This window comes from Grampus griseus (genome assembly GCF_964374135.1).
Source record: "Grampus griseus genome assembly, chromosome: 2".
Taxonomy (NCBI): domain Eukaryota; kingdom Metazoa; phylum Chordata; class Mammalia; order Artiodactyla; family Delphinidae; genus Grampus; species Grampus griseus.
In genome coordinates this window covers 119,439,343-119,461,713 of record NC_139018.1, presented here as the reverse complement: position 1 = coordinate 119,461,713, position 22,371 = coordinate 119,439,343, and the positions used below count along the sequence as shown (strand labels likewise).

Genomic DNA, 22,371 nt, shown 5'->3' with positions numbered 1-22,371 from the left:
CTTAAAATTAAACTTGCTTATTTGTTTTTTAGGATAACTTTCCATTTGATCCTCCATTTGTTCGAGTGGTGTTACCTGTTCTCTCAGGAGGGTAAGTTTAAGTGATTGTTTTCTTTGATAGTCTACATCAGAATCATTTGGAGGGGTAGTTAAATGCTAGGATGCCTAGAGTGCGGGGCTTTACCTCAAGGTTTCTGATTCAGTAGGACTGGGGTAGGGCCTAAGAATTTGCATGTGTTAGATGGTCTCAGGTGAAGCTGATGTTCTAGGCTGGGAACCATAATTTGAGAATCATTGGCATAAACCATTATGTTTACAGGTAGAGTTTTTAATGACCTCTATTTGTATATACTTCACCTTAAAAAATCGCAAGTTTTTCAAATGTAAGATGTGATTGAGGGTTTAGAGAAAGTTAGGATTAGAGTGATTCCCACATGCCTATGATCCTAGGAATAATCACAGGAAATCTCATGGGCCTATGGAGCTGGTCATTGATCTTCTAAAGGTAGTTGTCTCAGTTTGGTAGGATCAAATGGTAATTGTCATCCATTTTTTAATTGAAGCTTATATTGCCTTTTGGTGATTAGAAGTCATATGAAGGATGGGGAAAAGATCAGAATTTGTACCTAGGTTAGTTGTGAAATGTTCTGTAGATCCTCAAAGTAAGAGCAGTTAAACTAATTTGAGAATTCTGATATGCTCAGCTAATCAATTCCACTTTGTGAGACATATTATGGTGATTAAAACCTAAAAATATCCAGTCCTCTGATCATCTCTATGGTTGATATAGTAATAGTTTCATTTAGATTAAAGCAATCTGGGTGGCTATAAATGATTGAGGAAAATATTTGGAAACTTTTTGTAAATTCAGGATAAATATATAAAAATATTTTTATCAGCTCATTTTGAAATCTCATGTAAACTTGACATAGATTTTTCACATTCTGTTGTGAAAAATCCCAAGAATTTTAAGAATTTATGATCTTAGTAGTTTACCACCTTGTTGTAGAGAAAACACATGAAATTATGAATAATGCCATTTTCAGTTTAAAAATCTGTTATATATTGAACAGTTTCTCTTTGATTCCTTTTACCAAATAGGGTTATTTTCCCATTATTCAAGTGAATAACTGGAATAATAAGCTGGTGACTTATCCAGATAAATCTTCTAACTTCTAATAAAGTATTTTTCCATTATACGAGAAGCCAGCAATGTAAAAGATTAAAAGTATTGAGTACTCAACTGATTGTCAAATGTTAAATATGGACTTAAGTTCTCTGAGGTTGAAGGAGAAGGAGATTGCTTCTGGCGATAGTGATCTGGGAAGACTTGGACAAGTAGGTGGGATCTCAGCTAGGCCATGAAGTATTGGGTGGGGTTTGGTCAACTGACGGAGGTTGAAGGAAAATTGTCTATGTAGGCGAAAAGTAAACACAGTCACTCATTTGGGAAAGAGCATGATGTATTCAGAGTGTACCAGATCAGTTTGAGCTATAACACAAGAGGGGTAGAATTCATATAGAAGAATTATAAGAAATTGTGTTGACAATATCTTATAATTATATAGGAGCATGGATTGGTGAGCAAACTATTTCCCATGGATATTGAATTTATCTTTCTGTAACTGGTTCAGGAACAGGGACATAACAGTAAAGAGAATGTTTTAGAAAGATAAATATGGTGACAGTAGAAGAGACTACAGGACACACTTATATTCACAAAACCTGGAAGAATGCAAGCCTTGTTAACTAGAGCTGAGGTCACTGTCTTAGGATGAAGTGATGAGAACCTAAATCGGTACAGTAGTAATGGGAATGGAAAGATGAATGAAAGGTGAGTGCTGATTTGAGGCAGAATCTAAGTGATTTTGAGGCAAAATCAAAAAAACAATCTACTATTAAGTAAAGAGGAAGAATTACTGGCTGACACGGGAAGAACTAAAGAAGAACTAAAAAGTGTGAAGCCTGATAGAACAGAGCTTGCAATCTTAGAATAAGGCTAAAGCTTGAACACTGTGACTCTGGATAGATTACTAAGGAATTTTTGTTCCAGATATTTTATATCCCACATCTCCTAGCTACTCCCTTATATGTTTCTTGTCACAGTCAAAAAAATTTTTTAAACATAACAGCTTTATTTTGATACAATTCACATATGATAAAACTTACCTTTTAAAGTGTATAATTCAGTGGTTTAGTATACTGAGAGTTGTGCAACCTTTACCACTAATTTCCATCACCTTCCAAAAGAAACTCTGTACCCATTAGCAATCACTTCTCATTCCTCCCTCCTACACCCCACCCACCAGCAGCCACTAATCTCCTTTCTGTCTCTCTGGATTTGCCTGTTCTGGACATTTCATTTAAATGGAACCAAACAAATTACAGCCTTTCGTGACTGGCTTCTTTCACTTAACAAAATTGTGGGCTTCCTTGGTGGCGCAGTGGTTGAGAGTCTGCCTGCCAATGCAGGGGACATGAGTTCAAGCCCTGGTCCAGGAAGATCCCACATGCTGTGGAGCAACTAAGCCCATGTGCCGTAACTACTGAGCCTGCGTGCCACAACTACTGAAGCCCGTGTGCCTAGAGCCCATGCTCCGCAACAAGAGCAGCCACCGCAGTGAGAAGCCCTGCGCACCGCATGAAGCGTAGCCCCTGCTCGCTGCAACTAGAGAAAGCCTGTGTGCAGCAACAAAGGCCCAACGCAGCCAAAAATAAATAAATAAAATAAATTTATATTAAAAAAAATTTGTCAAGGTCCATCCACGTTGCAGCATGTATCAATACTTCATTCCATTTTATTTATGCATGGACATTTGCTTTTTCCACCCTTGGGCTATCATGAATAATGCTGTGAATATTCATGTACACGCTTCTGTGTGCACATGTTCATTTGTCTTTCGCATATACCTATGTGAGGAGGCACTAGGTCCTTTGGTAACTAACTTTTTGATGAAGTACCAGACTGCAAAGTGGCTGCACCATTTACATTCCCACAAGCAATGTGTATATAACCACACTCTTCACTTCCTGTTCACTTTTCAGCCCCATGTAGTCTGGCATTGGCTGTTAGTGTTCCTAACAAACTGGTATAGCTGATAGGGACTTTGGTATTGGACAGAAGTCCCTTTTCAGGCTCTGTCATATCTGATTATCAGATTTCTCAGCAACACTGAAACATTTTTCCCTTGGCTTCTGACTGCCTCTTCTCAGTCTCTTTTGCTGCAAACTCCTTGTTCACTTAACTTCTACCTGTTGGAGTTCTTCAGAATTTAGTACTGGGTCCTTTTTTCTTTTCCCTTCATTCCTTTGCCTTTTTTTTTTTTTTTTTTGCGGTACACGGGCCTCTCACTGTTGTGGCCTCTCCCGTTGTGGAGCACAGGCACTGGATGCTCAGGCTCAGCGGCCATGGCTCACGGGCCCAGCCGCTCCACAGCATGTGGGATCTTCCCAGACCGGGGCATAAACCCGTGTCCCCTGCATCGGCAGGCGGACTCTCAACCACTGCGCCACCAGGGAAGCCCTCCTTTGCCTTTTTTTAAAAATTAAAATTTTAATTGAGTTAATTGTGTATTTGCACACAGTTGTAAGAAATAATAGAAATACCTTGTACCCTTTGCCTATTTTCCCCAGTGGTACCATTTCTGCAAAGCTGTAGTATAATATTACGAGGAGGCAGTGATACAGTATGAGACAGTGATACAGAGATAGTGATACGATAAGTAGAGATTATTCAAATTTTCCTAGTTTTACTTATAACTCGTGTGTGTATGTGTGTATTAAGTTCTATATTGAGTAGGTTTGTGTATCCACCACCACAGTCAAGGTACTGAACAGTTCCAACACCATGAGGATCCTTCTTGAGGCCCCTTTAAACCATACCCATTTTACTGTAATGCCCCCTCTTCCCTTAATTCCTGGCAACCACTAATCTGTCCTGCATTCTTAGTATTTTGTCATTTCAAAAACAATTTACATAAATGGAATCATACATTTTTGGATTGCAAACTTTAGGGATTAGCTTTTTTTTTAACTCATAATTAGAGAGTCATCTAAGCATCTGACTACTTTGTTCCTTTTTATTGCTGAGTAGTATTCCACGGTGCACCATGTACTACAGTCTGGTTAACCAGTAATCTGCTTTAGGACTTCTAGACTGATCTCAGTGTTTGGGTATTACAAGTAAAGCTGCTATGAATACTTGTGTACAGGTGTTTTTTGTGAATGTATTGTCCTTTTTCTGGGATACAAGTCCAGGAATGCAATTGCTGGGTCATATGGTCATTGCATATAGAGTTTTTAAAGAAACTACCAAACTGTTTTCCAGAGTGGCTTTACCATTTTACATTCTTACCAAGAATGTGTGAGTGACACACTTTCTCCACATCCTTGCCAGCATTTGGTGATGTCACTTGTTTTTATTATAGGCATTCTGTTAGGTGTGTAGTGATGTCTCATTGTGGTTTTAACTTGCTTTCCCTAATATTCCCCAGTGTTGAATATCTTTCATGTACTTATTTGACAGCTTTATATACTCCTCCAAGAGATATCTGTTCATGTCTTTTGCCAGTTTTCTAATTGGATTGTATTTCGTTGAATTTTGAAAGTTTTAAAAATATATTCTACATAATAGTCCTTTGCTGGATATGTGTTTTTTTTTTTTTTTTTTTTTGCGGTACATGGGCCTCTCACTGTTGTGGCCTCTCCCGTTGCGGAGCACAGGCTCCGGATGTGCGGGCTCAGCGGCCATGGCTCACGGGCCTAGCTGCTCCGCGGCATGTGGGATCTTCCTGGACCGGGGCACAAACCCGTGTCCCTTGCATTGGCAGGCGGACTCTCAACCACTGCGCCACCCGGGAAACCCTGGATATGTGGTTTTTTAATTTCTTCTAGTATGTAGCTTCATTTCATCTTCTTAACAGAATCTTTTGTAGAACAAAATATTTTAGTTTTGATGAAGTCAAATTTATAGATGTTTCTCCTTATATAGATATGCTTTTGGTGTCAAATCTAAAAACTCTTTGCCTAGTCCTAGATCCCAAAGATTTTCTCCTACCTTTTTTTCCTCAAGGTTTTACAGTTTACTTACAGATAAGTCTGTGAATCATCTGAATTAAATTTTGCATAAGGTATGAGGTGTAGGTCATAGATTTTTGCCTAATGTCCAGTTGCTCTAGCATGATTCGTTGAAAAAGCTCCCATGGCTTTTGAAATATTTCTATGTGCCAGTGACTCCCAGGTTCGTATCTCACATCCCTATGTCTTTTCTGCTTCCAATATCCTTCTGCCTTCTTGACACCTCAACTTGAATGTCTCTTATACAGGCATCTCAAACTCTTCAGGACAAAAACTTGAACCCATCTTCTTTTCAGTTTCCCTTCCCCAGTCTTGCTTATCTTAATTAATGAACCTAGGAGTCATTCTTTCCATCACCTTTTCCTCATTTTCCTTTGATTCTCCCTTTTAAAGAGTTCTCAGATCCAATTACTTGTCTCCATTTTTGTTGCTACCACCATCAGTTCCCAATTGGATCACTTCAGAGGATTCCTGATCAGACTCCTGCTTCTATTCCCTCATTCATAAGCTTCTCTAGAGTGAGCTTTTACAAATTTGTTCTGATTATGTTGCTCCCCTGCTTAAGCTCTTCGCATGTCTTCCCACTGCTCCTACAGGTTGATGTCCTTACCATATTCTGCACGCCCTCTGTGATCTTGCCCTTGCTTTCCTCTTCAGTCATCTTGTTACTACACTTTTCCTCTCTGAGCTAATGCCCCACTAGTTGTCTTTCAGCCCCTAGTGCCGAGCAGACTCTTTCCTCATGACTTCCATATGCATTTCCTCTGCCTGGAATGTTATTCCCACCCACACTTCAATTCCTGCAGGTCTCAGCCTGTGTGTCACTTTTAGATATGCTGTTCCTGACCAGCAAATTTAAAATAAGCCTCCTGGTTTTTCCTGCTCACAGAACTCTGGGTCTCCATCCCCCACTTTATTTGTTTAACATCTGTTATCTTAACTGGATTGTAAACATCATGAAGGCAGGGTCATGTCAGTTTTCTTCATTGTACGCTCTGTGTCTGGTTCAGTGCTTTAGCATCCATACTATATATGCAGTAGATATTTTTGAATGAATGAATGAGATAGGAAAATACAGTAAGTTAGCAAGATGTAGGCAATTTAGGGTAATATACAATTCCCAGTCCACTGGTATTTTTATGAGCTATATTATTGAGCCATCGAAACTTGACCATCTTTCTTGCTTAGTCCAGGGTGTAGTGTAGTGAGAATGAGAAAGATTATTTGATGATAATACAATATATTGTGAGAGAGCTGTTTGTAGGCAACTGAAGATGCTTTATTGGTTGATATAGTAAGAAGTATTCTTTGTGCCCCAGTCATCCACAAAGAAAATACTTCTACTTCTAGATGCCCATGGGTTGTTTCTGTCTGTATTGAGAGAACATTATCTTAAGAAACTGGTTTTAAATGTCAGCATTTTCTTTATCCCTCTCTTAGGGCTCTGTTCTTAGAATCCATTGCCCCTTTCCTTACCTCGAAAGGGGAGGATTATGATTGTTCTGTGTGGGCTGATAAGCCTGTCTTTTTTTTTAATGTCATTATCAAGAATTTGACTATAATATAAAAATTTTATTTCTCATCTCTGTTTTTTGGATCATGTCATATGATTTAAGAATCATGTTGTGTGATTAATGTTACTTGTTGTCCCCTTAAGTACTGATTAATGGTATCTGTTGTCCCCTCAAAGCAATTAAGTGATCATCATAGACTGTGGGTGGGGAGGTTAGCTGGCAAACATTCTTGCAGGAACCTTCTAGTAAAACAAAAATTCTATAAATTGAATGCCTGAAGAGGCTGAGCTTAGGATACTGTTTGCTATACAACTTTGGCAATTGAAAATTTTTTTAAGTTGAAAATATTACTATGCCCATGTATATGGCATTTTATCTTTAGATGACTCTTAGATTATTATTATTTTTTTAGTGTTCTTGGATTGTCTCAATATTCAGCAGCAACTCTTTGGAGGCAAAGAGCAATAAGCGCTTGGAATACATATTGATAAAATGATACGGTACAGAAGTAGAGTTGATAAAATGATACAGTACAAAAGTAGAATTGGCTACTTTTTTTAGGTGTAAATGCTGCTGACAGTATATATTAAGGAAAAGCTTAGTAAGTGTATATTAAGGAAAAGTTTAATATGCATTAATATATACTTAGCTCACTTTTTGCATAGGTAACTAGAACTACTTCTGTCTTGTGTTAGACATCCAACAAACATTTTTATAGCTATTATGTGCTTGTAGAAAATGTACTTTCTTTTGATCTACAAGTATGAAAACTTCCCTTCTTCCCTCCTGACAAGACTCTCCACCCCAAAATGAAGAGTGGGGTGCTAAAAGGGAAGGTGGTGGTTAGATAATTCGTGACTCAGTGTCATCTACAAATCTCCTCTTGCTAAAATGTTTCTCTTTAGCATTTCTGAAGTGTAAGGACCAATGAGTGTAACGAGTGTTAACTCATTAACAGATTACTAGACTTTGAGCAGTTCTGGAGGAGCCAAAATCCAAATGAGAACTTGGATCTTGTAATTCTGTTAAATCAGCAAGTGCTTATTTAAAGCTGACTATATACAAGATGCACTTTGAGCCCAGTGGGAGATTCAAAGAATTGGAGACAGATTTCTGAGTTTCAGGAACATAAGAGAATATACAAAGTTTAAAATCCCATGATTCTCCTCCCTAATTTAATTTTTTGGAGTGTTTTTCTTTCCTTCATATTAAACTTTTACTTTGAAAGTTCCCAGAAGTTGGGACAAGCAAGTAAGAGAGACAGTTGCCTAAATTCTTCAGGATGGGGGTAGTTACTACTTTATGATAGTGAATAATTTCACTGTAACTGTTTTTACTAATGGTCTACAGTAGAAGTTTTTAGATTGCTTACTTATGTGTAATTTGGTTTAGTCAACACAAGGATGCATTTGGTTAGCCAGAATGCAAAATTTGCTGGCTAGAATGGTCTTGGAAAGTTTTATGGGGCAGGGGGAATATGGCATTTGGAAGAGTAGGCAGCAGTGGGAATCTCAGGCAAGGAAGGGAAAGGCATGGGCAAAGTCCCAGAGGACAAAAAAAATTTGTGGTAGACTCACTTTTCACCTAGACCTGATCAGTGGTCTTACCTTATGTATTTTCAAGATTACCACAGTTTTTCTTCTGTAATTACCATTCCTTTGATTTTATTTTTAAGCATGATATTTAATGATTTTTTTTAAAGATTCGAGCTCTTTTTTTAAAAAATAAATTTAGTTATTTATTTTTATTTATTTATTTTTGGCTGCATCGGGTCTTCGTTGCTGTGTGCGGGCTTTCTCTAGTTGTGGTGAGCGGGGGCTACTCTTTGTTGCGGTGCACAGGCTTTTCATTGCAGTAGCTTCTCTTGTTGCGGAGCATGGGCTTCAGTAGTTGTGGCACATGGGCTCAGTAGTTGTGGCTCGCAGGCTCCAGAGCACAGACTCAATAGTTGTGGCACACGGGCTTAGTTGCTCCGCGGCATGTGGGATCTTCCCAGACCTAGGGCTCGAACCCATGTCCCCTGCATTAGCAGGCGGATTCTTAACCACTGCACCACCAGGGAAGTCCTAATGTGTTTTAAAGTTTAACATTAAAGGAGGAATTACTTTGTTTGAGAAAGTGTTAAAAGGCTGAAGAATCTTGATCTAAATAATGATTTCCTAACAGAGATCTGGGAAATCCCCAGTAACTGTCGTTGGTTCAGAGAACAGTCCTCAGGACTGGGAAGAGAAATAGGGGAGTCCCAGAGAGGGGCTCCATGGTCAGAACCATTTGATCCTCAAAACAGAATGAAAAAAATTTTTAAGTATAAATATAAATGCAGATGTTCATTATTATAGATAGGGTAAAGTCACTCCTGTCAGAGGAAAAACTTTTGGCTGTGTAACATGATGGTGGAGAAATCTTTGGTTGAGTAGAACAGTTGAAGGCCATATAAGGAAATTTTTCTCCCCCATTTTCTCCCCCATTCTCTGGAATATTTAGGGCTAAGTTCTTAGTTTCTGATACCTTAAAAGTCTTCTGTTATTAAGAACTATTATTTAAAAAAAAAAAAGACATTTAGATGATGACATCAGAATTTTAGAATTACCCATAGTCCTGTAACTCTTAACAACTATTTTCATTTTTGCATGTTATCTTCTAATCTTTACTTGTATGCATACTTTCTTAGTAATGGTACTTTAAAAATTGATGAAGAAGGAATACCAAGATCTAGAGAATTTTGTATGATTCCGTTTTCTTTTTAAGGTATGTGTTGGGTGGTGGAGCATTATGCATGGAACTACTCACAAAACAGGTGACTATTTTCTTATGGTATTCGTGTTTTTCAAACATAGAGTGTTTTAACTATGTAAATTAGATTCTAAGTGGACAAAGCTCTTTGTAATAGTACCTACTTTAACATAATTTTTGTTTTTTGCTAAAAGCACCTACTTTTAATAATGAAAGCTTTTTAAACCAGTAAAATGACATTGTACTTGCTGCTTAATCTATGCTAGGATGGGCAATAAGAGTGATGTATATTTAAAGTTGTAATTTGCTCATTTTTAGCACTTCGAATGTTGGTTTGCTTTGCTTCGTTTTTTGTGAGATTTTGGAAATGGTCCAACTTTACTTTTACTCTTTGACCACAAACTTCTTAACATTAATTTGCTGTTATTGAGTCATTATATGCCATTTTCTTAAGCTTTCCTAACTGGGAATCAAGAATACCACTGTGTTTTAAAAAAGTGTTTTCTTCTTTCTGTAGGGCTGGAGCAGTGCCTATTCAATAGAATCGGTCATCATGCAAATCAATGCCACCTTAGTCAAAGGCAAAGCCAGAGTGCAGTTTGGCGCAAATAAGGTACTTTTATTAAGAATGTCACATAAACTATAAGATATATTTCCTGTTATCTTATGAGGAGGCTTCTTTCTATTCTCTTAGTCTTTGTTATTTCTACTATAGTTAAATATGTCTATAATTTGAAATTTATTCTTGGTTTATATATACTAATAAGTAAAAAAATTATATGTAGTTGTAAGTTTCCAAAAATTGAGATCATGTTGTAATAGTTAATTCCCAGTGAGCATATACGTGCTAGGCTGTAATCTAAACTTTTTATTTGTATTAACTTTCAGTCCTCTTAATAACCTAAAAGTAGGTAGTGTTATTGTTCTCATTTTGTAGATGAGGAAACTGAAGCACACAGAAGTTAGTAACTCGTCTAAGGTCACAGGTGGCAGAGTGAGGATTGGAACCAGACTTTCTGGCCGTTAGTCTCTGCTCTTAACCACTGAGTTCTTTTCTTTATTCACTTACTATATCAGAAATATCTTTTCATGTCTAATTGTAGTTATCTATAAACACTTAAGTGGACACTTAAGGATGTACTCTGAAGTTAGTATGTTTTGGAAAAATATGTGATGGAAATCATCCTGACCTGACATTTAAAAAAATCTGGATGTTCCTAAAGTTTCTTGTGAATTTTGTATTAAATGCCTATCCAAATAGTACTAAATCTAAATAGGTATTTATAACTGTATTGCACATCAAATCGTGAGCCCACTAGAATCTTAACTCACAGGGGAAGCAAAAAATTGAAAAGGCTGTTTTACAGAATTATACACTTGGGATAATATTATAAAATAACTTACTTTTAGCTTTTTAAACAGCTATTTCTTTGCATTAGAACAAAGTACCATTTTGTATAAAATCTAGAAGTTAATTGAAAAGTAGTGAATTGCTTATAACTACATTTAACTAGTGTTTCTTAACAGTGTATGTATTTTAGGTATTTTAAATGTGGCAATAGAATGATGTGTTAGAACATCAAAACTTTGTTTTTCTAAATGACAATTTATGCTCACTATACAATACAAATAGAAATAAATACAAACTAAAAAAGTCGTCTGTAATTTGAGTGTCTAGAAATACTATTAGCATTTTGGTGTACTTCCAGTCTTTTAAATTTTCTTCCTGGCATTTATTTATATGTAGAACTTGATGTTAAATTTCATCATTTTTTTTTTTAATTAGCGTGTTTTTCCCATTAAGAGAAAATACAAAAAGCTTAGAACAGTGATTTTTTTTTTGAGTAATTGAAAGACCATTTTTACCAATAACTCACACTGTAAACTTACCTCTCTGGGCATCTGTATCTTTACCTGAAATACAATTGATCTGGATATTTTAAGTTTCTTCCAGTTTTAACATTCTGTAATAACAATACGCTATCTTTGTTCAGTGCTGTAATTCCCTTGGAATCAATCAATTTCAATATAATTGCCTTAAACCTTTACATTTTCATAATTGCAGTTTTGTTAGCAAGTAAATATAACCATTTTATATAGAGTGCCAAGTTAGGCAGCTAAATATGTTTGCATATTAGAGTATGTCTTAGAAGGTGAATTTTTTTAATTGTCAAGGTGAAACCTTACCCTTCTATTTTTTTTTCTTATTAAGAAATATTTGTCAGTTAAGAATGTAGAAACTTTGCATGATGTAATATGAGTGTTACCTTCCCTTCTACTCAGCAGGGAATAGTCTGAATGTTAACTTTAAAAATACTACTATCAAAAAAGTAAGGTGCTAAATGGTGTTAAAAATACGCTACCATTTGTGTAAGAGGGATAGACAAGGACATATTATAGATGTGCTTTTATAAGCAGAGAATATCTCTGGAAGGATATTCAAGAAAATGCTAATAACGATTATTTCTGACAAGGGAGTGTTGAAATATTGAGGGGGCAGGTTAGAATTGGGAGGGAGACTTTACTGTAAATCATTTGTGCTATTTGAATTTCTTTTTGCCATACAACTATTCAGGAATATTTAAAATATAAAAAAATACTGTCAGCTATTGGTTCAAAATAAATGAGTTTGTACCCTAAAAAAACTTATTAAAATGAGATAAATATACGTAAGTACTGAAAAACAGAAAAAGTTGCCCATCCACACACATGAAATTTGGAGATAGGGTCAGATTGATAGAGCTGAGGCTCTGCAGCTATGCCTGGGACAGAAGGATCTTGGCAAAGCTGGTTTTCTTATTCAGTTAACATGGAATAGAATATAGACTGTAACATTAACTCTAGGCTATAGTAGTGAGAAAGCCTTCTAAAGTAGAGGTCTGATCATATGACTTTTAGCAGGAATTGGGGGTTTAGATAGGCAAGACAGTGACTTCTAAGAAGCTTCTGTTCACTGTTTGGAGGGTAATGGTAGTTGAGCTAAATAGTGAAGTCCTAGAGCACACAGCCCTAACTAGCTATTTCTATCATCAGGAAAGGCATCTGTCTTCTCTACAGCCCATAGACCTCCAGTTATTTACCTATAGGATCCCCTAGTCAGTGATCACATTCAGATGAGAGAACTGATTTTTTTTTTTTCCCCCTGGGGGAAGTTGTTACCTATACTAAGCACTCCAGTCTTCTATTACAAATGAGCGAGACTGGTCAGCCGAATCTGGGAACCTTGAATAATCCCGAGATTCTCCAAGGGGACTAAAGTGGTTTCATGTTAGTTGTATCCACAGTTCTCATCAGCAGCAGATACAATCTTCAGAGGAAAGCATTTCTAATTTAAGCCTGTAAGATTCTCAAAGATTAAGATCAAGCAAATACGAATTCAGTGAAAGATGACAAGCACGTAAGTAGACAACCTAACATACATGAGAACTGGCAGAAACAATGAATAAGAGATACATATTCCCAAAGACTTGAGGTTTTGGAATTAGCAGATACTAGAATTTTGAGAAAATGAATAATTATATGTAAAATCTAGTGTAAAGAAAAAAGAATCATAAAATTGAGCAAATGATAAGACCAGGAATGATGAGACAGATCTGAAAAAGAATGAAATAGAATTTATAGAAATGAAAAATGTTGAAATGAGAAACAATAGATTAGACATCAGAAGAGGGAATTAATTGATTAGAAGAAATAACTCAATGTTGCACAGAGAGACCTGGGGATAGACAGTACAGCAGAAGTTAAGAGGTAGAGATCAGAATGAGGTCTAAAACATGTCTTATTCGAATCCCAGGAGGAGATAATAAAATTATATTAAAGAGAGAAATAGAAACCAGAAAGTGAAGTTGTAGAAGCAGGCCCAAATAAATAAGTCATAACAAATAAAAATGGACTAAAGTTACCAGTTAGTTCAAATTAAAAAGTGGTCTTGGGCTTCCCTGGTGGCGCAGTGGTTGAGAGTCTGCCTGCCGATGCAGGGGACACGGGTTCGTGCCCCGGTCTGGGAAGATCCCACATGCTGCGGAGCGACTAGGCCTGTGAGTCATGGCTGCTGAGCCTGCGCGTCCGGAGCCTGTGCTCCGCAGCGGGAGAGGCCACAACAGTGAGAGGCCCGCGTACCGCAAAAAAAAAAAAAAAAAGAGAAAAAGAAAAAAAAAAGTGGTCTCTAAGAAGTGTATTTGTTTATTTATTTTTATTAAAAAATTTTTTTGAAGTATAGGTGATTTACAATGTTGTGTTAATTTCTTTTGTGTTAATTTTTTCCTGTACAGCAAAGTGACTCATTTATACATATGTAAATACATTATTTTTTATATTCTTCTACATTATGGTTTGTCACAAGAAGTATATTTAAAATGTAAGGATACAAAGAGATTGAAAAAAAAATTTTTTTTAAAGAAGAACGATAAAGATAGGCCAGTATAGGCATACCTTGGAGCTATTATGGGTTCAGTGCCAGACTACTACTTCGATAAAGCCAGTATCACAATAAAGCAAGTCACATGAACTTTTTGATTTCCAAGTGCATACAAAATTTACACTGTACTGCAGTCTATTAAGTGTGCAATAGCCTTATGTCTAAAAAACAATGTACATGCCATAATTAAAAAAAACTTTACTGCTAAAAAATGCTAACATTTACAACATCATCTGAGTATTCAGTGAGTTGTAGTAGTAACACCAGAGATCACTGATCCCAGATCACTGTAACAGATATAGCAATGAAAAAGTTTGTGTCACATTTTGGTAATTCAAAATATTTCAGACACACAAAATGAGCCAGTGCTGCTGGGAAAAATGGAGCCTATAGACCTGCTCGACGCAGGGTTGCCAGAAACTTCAAATTGTAAAAAAGGCAATATCTGCTAGGTGCAGTAAAGTGAAGTGCAATAAAATGAGGTTTGCCTGTATACACTAACAAAAAGATGATGTAGCTGCACTATCAAACAATTTGATTTTGGAACAGAAAGCATTAGCAACTACTTAATGATGAAAGTCTCATTTAACTAGGAGGATATAATTTTTTACTTTGTCATGCTACCTATCATTTGTTGAGAGGAAAAAGCAGGGGACAGTGACTGACAACAATAGGCTGTACATTAATTTTCTTGTATAACCTTAAGGATATACAAGGAAACTAATAACAGTATTTAATTTGGATAGAAGAAGGAAGGTGGATAGGGGAGGAACTGGGTGGTTTCAGGACAGGTAGGAAGGAGAGTTGTTACTTAGAATATGTTTATACATTTATTCTTATGCTGTGTGAATTTATTTAAAAATTCTGTGACATAATAGGTGTGTACCACTATGGAGAATGCTTATGATGTATTAACTGGAAGTTAAGATGTAGGCCAGTTGTACTCATGGGGATAAAATTAATGCTAAACTTGGCCCCTTAAAAGAGGTTCTGATCTAGAGGTTAACAAAAGAAGACTCCTTTAGTAATGGCTTGATGCCACTTGGACATTCTTTAGATTTTTAACTCAAAATGTCATTCATATGTGTAGTCCTTAAAGCCTAATGTTTCCTTACCTGAAGGTAATATTTTGTAGTTCTTTTTTTTTTTTTTGATGGAAGTTATGAGGAAGAGTTTTTCTACTTGCATCCAAATAGCATCCTTTAACTTTATTCATAAAGCCTTGTACTTGTGCAGTGGTAGGAGGACTTATAAAAATGAACTGTGAATTTTGTAGATCTTTCCTAGAGAACAGTTATGGTTTTGTTGTCCCTCTAAAATGGTAGAGAATAATGAAATTGAGAAATTTATTTTGGAAATGGAAATATAACTTAGTTTCCTGTGTTCTTTTAAGTACAGCAGTGATGCATCCATAAATTATTTGTAATGATTTTCATCTACTTATAGTTTTGATATAAAATGTATAATTCTCTTTCAGAATCAATATAATCTAGCAAGAGCCCAACAATCCTATAATTCCATTGTACAGATACATGAGAAAAATGGTATGTTTAGTTAAATAAGTATTTATTGCCATTTATGAAATTTTACATAATGTACTGTTGATATTTATCATGTTTTATTCTTCTGTTTTTGCTTTAATTTCTTACAAAGTACAGCCACTACAGTGAAAAACTTTAACCTGAGGATACACAGTGTTTCATTCAAAATCTTTGTATCCTAAATACTTGGCCTGCGAACCTCTGAGTCAGAGTCAAGATTTTTGAGTAGATTGAGGAATGGATCACTTTACTCACTTGAAATGTATGGTATTAGGATAGGAATTGAGTTAAAGGCAACTCTAAAGGTGGAGTTCTTGCTGTTAATACTGAGTAAATGCAATCAGGATCATGAACCAGTTTCTGAAACATCTTCAGACTACTTAATGCTTTTTGACAATTGTACACATTTATTTATTCAAGTAAAAAAGTACTGATTTCAGTTTATACTTAAGAATATTTGAGTTGTATATTTTAAAAAAATATTAAAATATCTTTCAAAACTTTATTGGCCTTTTAAAATTTTGCTTATTTTCACAATGCATGTTTGGAGCTTTTGTCTCTAATAGTGAGGCAATAAACAAGTAGACCTGGAATCAGAAGACCTATTATCAAGTGGCATTTGTGTCACCCATTAGCTAATGGGTAATTAGTCCCATTACCACTCAGCCTCAGTTTCCTCATCTCTAAAATTGGCATGATGTCTGTCTTGCCGAACATGAGGAAAAAGCGAGTAGTGTGTACGCACAGCATTTTATAACCAAGTGCTGATATTCGTGGTAGCTGGGGTAGTGAAACTGATGCTTTTTTGTGCAGAGTAAGTAAATTGATAGGAAGTAGTTTTCTTCAGGAGTATTTACAGTAAAGTGTTCTTTACTTTGCTAGAATGTGGTAGTTTGTGACTTAGGATTTGTGTTTTGTGTGTGCTCACTTTTATTTTAATGACAGAGCAAACTTGCCACTTTTGCAGTGACTGCTTACTTCTGAAAGAGTAGTATTCAGAACAATTTTCAAGCTTCTGAAGAGGGAAATGATAAAAAACTTGAGGACAAAGCTGGGTTTTCATAATAATAATCTCCAGCACCCTAAATTAACAGACCCAAAGACTCCTGTATGCTACTTCTTTAACCACGTGGATGCTTCACAAATCTTGGTATATTCATACTGTTCCAATGGCAATTTCGTACCAAGCAGTACTTAATCTCATTTGCCTTTTTAGAGAGAGCTTATATTTTTGTTGAGCTTAGAAACATATTTTTTTCTTATGTCTTATTTTTTGTTAAATTAGATGTTGTAGTCAGCATTCAAAAATGTTTATGGAAACTGTATTTGAGAAAGTGTGGGTGTGTGTATAATTAGCTATGGTGAAAGAGCAATAGATTCAGATTCAGGAGATGGCTTCTAGTATCTTCTGCTAAATCTGATCTTGGGCTTACTTAATCAGTGCACCTGCTGAGATGGCACCCTCACTGGTAAAATGACATCACTGCCTGATGACAGTCCAAGTTCCTCTTATTCTAAAATACCAGGATTTTGTTTGGGGGATAGCTATTTTCAGTGTGGTTTCCTTTCAAATACTGAATTGAAATGAAATATAAAACCTAGCTTGTTGCCTAATATTTCCACACTGTTCTCTTTTGGTAGAAATGCCATTAATATAGAGATCTTATATTGAAAACTCAAGTACAGTTTATTCATAGAAAATAACTTTATATTGTGAACATAAATATCAAAATGCTATGTTACCAACCCAAGTGTAAGTTTAATTTTTACAGTAGTTTACAGAGGAAAATTATGGGTAGAGAAAGTATCTAACCTTGGTAAAATGCCATTGCTCTTAGTTGGTTTAAGAATTAAAATATTTTAACTGTTTTTTTCCCCATTCTTTTTCAGGCTGGTACACCCCTCCAAAGGAAGATGGCTAAATGTGTTGACTTTTGTATGTTTGGACCAATGTTGCTTTAAAGAAAATCTTTCCAACATGCAGACACAAGCTTTGAGTGCCCCTATAACAGCAGTACCGACGATGTTAGCTAATAGATATTTTAGTGGATAATCTGTCAACTGATCCAGTATAAGTTACAGCCTTTCCATTTTTCTCATTTTAGGTACCTTGGACTGAGCAGTGGGGCCTTTACTATATTTTTCCTGATAAATACACATACTGGCCACTCCTTATCTCTTTCTTTGAAAGGTGAAATGTGTTAAGCAGACAAGTCAGCATCAGGTTACTGAAGTTGCAACTTGAGGGCAACTTTCCCATTTTGAGCTCATGTGTTATGAGGATTTGCAATATATTGTTCCATTTAAAGCCAATAAAAGTTTAATTGATGTTTAATATTGGTTTAGAAAATTTAAGATGTTCTAAATCACAGTAGCTTTTTCAGGTTAAAACCATTTTATGATATTGCCAAAATAATGACAGGAAACATACTTATTAAACTGTTAAGATTTTTTTTTTTTTTATGGCTATGAAGATCTGAATTGTTTTTCCAAGATTTGCTCTTTAGTAAGTTGTACTTTTTAGGCAAAGCAAAGCAAGGCTGTGCCAATTCAGGCTTGTAAGTAGTCATTTCCACTGGGGCATCAGAGTCTTGCTGGGCTGAATCTGCTTCTTGTTGGTTCAATATTTACTATGAAGAAGAGCTTGAAGTATAGAGCTTGAAGTTATTTTAAATACTAAGTCATTTTACGTTTCCATTTTATTAACGGGATGTTGCAATCAGTTGTAAACTAATAAACTTATAAAGTGATTGGCACAAAGACTCTTTGAACAAAAACTGCACAGTTAAGTACAAAAAGTATCTAATTTGGAGACCTAAAGTTTTTGCTATAGTCATAACAATGGCTTTTACATTGAAAGACTAATAGGAACTCTACATATATTAATTCTTTTATAAAACCTGACTTAAATCAGTGTACTCTCCATTTTATTGCCTTACCAGAATCAGTCCTGTTGGGTTGGTAGTAGATTTTTTTATATACCCAAATTTGATTTAAAAGTAAACTCTAGTTATTAAGCACTTTTAAAAAGAAATCCAGAAGCACATTTTTTCTGCACAAACCAATTACAAAGTTCAAAAGTGTTTCTTATGCTTTGAGACTCAGTTTTTAACTTTGTAAACCACATCTGAGAGACTTGGCACTTCTGCATTATTGTGTTTAATTTCCTTTTTTTTTTTTTTTCTATTTTGGTTAAGAAGACAGTAGAAAAAGATTTTCTGGCATTCTTGTTCACTTGGTTACATTTGTATAAAGTTATGATCGCCAGTTGCTCAGATAAGTGACAAGGAAGAATTCTTTAAAGCATTAAAGTTCCTTAAACCTAAGGCTAAATCTTGAATACATTATTGAATTCTTTAATATCCTGATGGCTAGCAGATTGACAGCTGCACATTCGGCATGCTTTGTTTGTTTGTTTTTTTTTGGTTTTTGGTTTTTTGGGGACTTTATTTTTCATTGCAGATTTATTTGGCAATGTACAGTAAATTTTGTAAACTTGCATCAAGTTTATGAATAAAGAACCATTTAAAAAATAACTTTGTCACTTTTCCCTCATAAAAGATAGTCTTTGCTTCAAGTTTCTACAGGCTGTTGGGTTTCTGGAATAGGATTATATATGGTGGGATGGGGTGAGAGGCTTGAGGGGAAGAGAGGCAGATTGATTTCACAAGAGAAAGCTAGAGAATCCAGAATTGGTGTGTATAGACTTGGAATACTCAGGGCTTCCTCAACCTGTTCCCTCTCCCACACTTATTTTTTAATATAAATTCAAGTGCTACTTTCTTTATGGCTGTCCCTAGTTCTCCAGGTTACAGTAATCTGCTCCCTCTTTAGTATACCCATAGCCTCTTACACAATTGTCAGTTTATCTCACATACAAGAAGTCCAGAGGTAGGAAAATTCTAGGCATGGTACCTCTGCTGCTTTGAGATTTTTCCATGTTGGTTTCATCTTTGGATAGACTGTTGTCTTGGATGTGCAGCCACCTTAATCCATCCAGAGGTAGATAATGGTCCTGTTGTCTAGTGTCTCCTTAGGAAGTGAGGAGCTCTTTAGAAGTCCCCCCCCCACCCCCAAAGCATTATTGCCTCTCACTTTTCCTTGGCTAGAACTCGGGCCTGTGTCTACCCCTAAACTAATGGCTGGTGAAAAGAATGAGACCTTCATGATTAATATGGACCAGTGGTTCTCAAGTTATGATTTGGAGAAAGCTGGAGGCTCCTGAGACCCTTCTAGGAGGTTTTTAAGATCAAAACAATTCTCTTAACACTAAAGCATTATTTGCTATTTTCACTCTCATTCTTTTACAAGTGTACAGTGGAGTTTTCCAGAGGCTACGTGATGTGATAGACGTGATATTGCAACAGATTGAATTCAGAAGCAGATCAAGCTGTCTTCTATTAAGCCAGAAATTAGAGGTTTGCAAGATGTAAAGATGCTACACTTATTCAATATTGGAGGGGGAGAGTGGTGGAGATTTGGTAAAGTTATTTTTTCATAAGTTATTTTGTTTATGTGTCATGAATTTTAAGTGAATTAATATTACAATGTTTTAATTAAAAAAAATAAAATTTATTTATTTTTGGCTGCGTTGGGTCCTCGTTGCTGCATGTGGGCTTTCTTTTAGTTGCGGCGAGCAGGGGCTACTCTTCGTTGCGGTCCGCGGACTTCTTGTTGCGGTGGCTTCTCGTTGAGGAGCACCGGCTCTAGGCGCGTGGGCTTCAGTAGTTGTGGCTGGCAGGCTCTAGAGCACAGGCTCAGTAGTTGTGGCACGGGCTTAGTTGCTCAGAGGCGTGTGGGATCTTCCTGGACCAGGGCTTGAACCCGTGTCCCCTGCATTGGCAGGGGGGTTCTTAACCACTGTGCCACCAGGGAAGCCCCCAGTGTTTTAATTTTTAATGTAAATATAAATAGTCATAACCCATCTAAAGAAGCTCTTTAGTGTTGCCAATATTTAAGATTGTGAAGCAGTCCTGAGGCCAAAATGTTTGAGACCAGCTTGTTTAGACCAGCCAAATTTACCAGTCAAGAGCTGGGCATCAGATCAGGCCCTTGTTAGCCAGGAAGCGGCAAGAGGAATAGATGTTAGCTGGGGATACAGCAGTATCTGCTGTGCTTACATTCCTTCTATCTGTGATTCTCAAGCTGGGTTTGCATCACGGGAAAGCTTAAATCACAGTAAAGCTGAAACTACGACTGCTGGGCCCCACCCCCAAGTGTTTAAGTAGGCCTGGGGTGAGGACCGAGAATACGCCAAACAGAATTTCTCAGGTGAATCTGATGCTACTAGCAGGGAACTAGTGTTTGGGGGCGTGCTTTCATAGCAATGGTAGGTGCTCTTTAAGCCGTTGAACACATTCAGCACTTGAGGGCTGCACGGTGTTGAATAAAGGTGGTGATTTTCACAGTTTATCTTAAAGCAGATACTGCCAGTTCAAAAATTGGACTCATGCGGTTAACAGGCATTGGGACTGTGAAGACCCATTATTTAGTCTGTGCCTTCCAGAACTCATGAATTAGAAAAAGACCTGTACCGACAAAGAAAATACCGCTGCAAGTGCAGTGAGAGGCACAGAAGGAGGTGGATGTGGTTCGACTGTGGAAAGCCTCCTGGAAAGTTCCAGGAGGATTACACGACGCGTGGCCACCACCTCCAAGCACCTGCCGCCGCTCCCAGACCAGCGCCGGAAACGCTTTGGCTTGGAGTCACGTGGGTGCCTCCTCAGCGGCACCACCTCCCCTGACCGGCCGGAAGTGGCGCGCGCGCCTGCTCAGTACGCGCACGGCCCGGCCTACGCCGCTCCCTCGGAGCCGCCGTACTGCTTCCCCGTCGGGTTGGTGAGGCATGGAGCCGGTGGGCGGTGGCGGTGGCGGTGATCGCCGCGGCTCCTCCCCCGCAGACCCGCGAAGCACCTTCGTGTTGAGTAACCTAGCGGAGGTGGTGGAGCGTGTCCTCACCTTCCTGCCCGCCAAGGCGTTGCTGCGGGTGGCCGGGTGAGGGGAGAGGAGGCGGGAAGCTTACCTCGGGACTTGCCTGGGCTGGCGGGGTGGGCGGATACCGTCGGGACCCAGGGATGACCCGGGCTCCCTATCCCTACCCCTGCCCCTGCCCCAGGTGGTGGCCCCATAAGCTAGGTACCCCGGCCGTAGTGCTCCCGGGGACCTTTCCCAGAGGAGCCAGGTTTTCTCTGCCCCCGGCTCTCCCTCCGAACCGGCGCCCGACGCCTCCCCCTCCCGGGGACTTTGGATCCCGCAGGAATCTCCTGCAGTTGCGCTAATGGGTGGTGGGGGCCGGTGGTTTGTGAGCCGCGGGAGAGAGGGAAGTGAACGTCCGTTCACAGCCCTTTGTGCGTTTGCGTCCCCAGCGTGTGTCGCTTATGGAGGGAGTGTGTGCGCAGAGTGTTGCGGACCCATCGGAGTGTGACCTGGATCTCCGCGCGCTTGGCGATTGCCGGCCACCTGGAGGAGCATTGCTTGGTCCGCGTGGTAGCTGAAAAGCTTGAGGTAAGTAAGAAGGGGTGTTGTGTACAGTCCTTTGCAGGGTTGGTGGGTCAGTCGTTGAGAACTAAATGCAACAATTTTGTATATGGCATTACTTTTTGTAATTTAGGCAGGTTTTTCTCGTGACATGAAAAGATTTTGTAAACATCAGTTTTAATGACTATATTGTAAGGATGTGCCATGGCTGCTTTGACCGTTCTTCACATATTGGGCACTTTATGTATCCAGATTGCCATTGTTATGAAAATGCTGTTTAGAACCATCCTTTTACCTGCTTTCCTTGTCACTGTTTTGCAGGGGTGGTAACTGAAGGCTCTCTATTGCATAGTGTCACATAAAAATGCCAAGAACCAATACTTAAACCCCAAAATTTCAATCCCTGGTCCTGTTTAAAATTATATGTTTAGTATAATCTAAATTATTAAAAGCAAAAAAGGAAGAACAGAAAAGAAATAAGCCAAAATGCTAGCAACAGTTTCCTTTGGGGGTAGAAGTGTGTGTGTGTGTGTGTGTGTGTGTGTGTGTGTGTGTGTGTACACTGTGTTTTTAAAAACTTTTTCTTTTCCTTCAGATTTTTACCACTGCAAGT

At 37.7% G+C, this 22,371-nt stretch overlaps 2 protein-coding genes across 3 annotated transcripts in view; both read left to right on the top strand.

Annotated features, from left to right (window-relative positions):
- Positions 1 to 19,772, top strand: part of UBE2Q2 (ubiquitin conjugating enzyme E2 Q2) — a 72,222-nt gene extending 52,450 nt beyond the window's left edge. Inside the window, exons 8-12 of one of the 2 annotated variants that reach the window (XM_082647800.1) lie at positions 33 to 91; positions 9,339 to 9,387; positions 9,841 to 9,936; positions 15,218 to 15,284; positions 17,172 to 19,772. In XM_082647800.1, the coding sequence (XP_082503926.1) occupies positions 33 to 91; positions 9,339 to 9,387; positions 9,841 to 9,936; positions 15,218 to 15,284; positions 17,172 to 17,203 (303 nt within the window). In that variant the 3' untranslated portion in view covers positions 17,204 to 19,772. The remainder of the gene's footprint in view (positions 1 to 32; positions 92 to 9,338; positions 9,388 to 9,840; positions 9,937 to 15,217; positions 15,285 to 17,171) is intronic. The other variant, XM_082647799.1, reaches the window with a different exon arrangement.
- Positions 19,773 to 21,078: 1,306 nt separating this feature from the next.
- FBXO22 (F-box protein 22) overlaps positions 21,079 to 22,371 on the top strand; it is a 30,479-nt gene continuing 29,186 nt past the window's right edge. The window contains exons 1-2 of the mRNA XM_082647798.1: positions 21,079 to 21,275; positions 21,647 to 21,785. Of these exons, the coding sequence (XP_082503924.1) occupies positions 21,127 to 21,275; positions 21,647 to 21,785 (288 nt within the window). The 5' untranslated portion in view covers positions 21,079 to 21,126. The remainder of the gene's footprint in view (positions 21,276 to 21,646; positions 21,786 to 22,371) is intronic.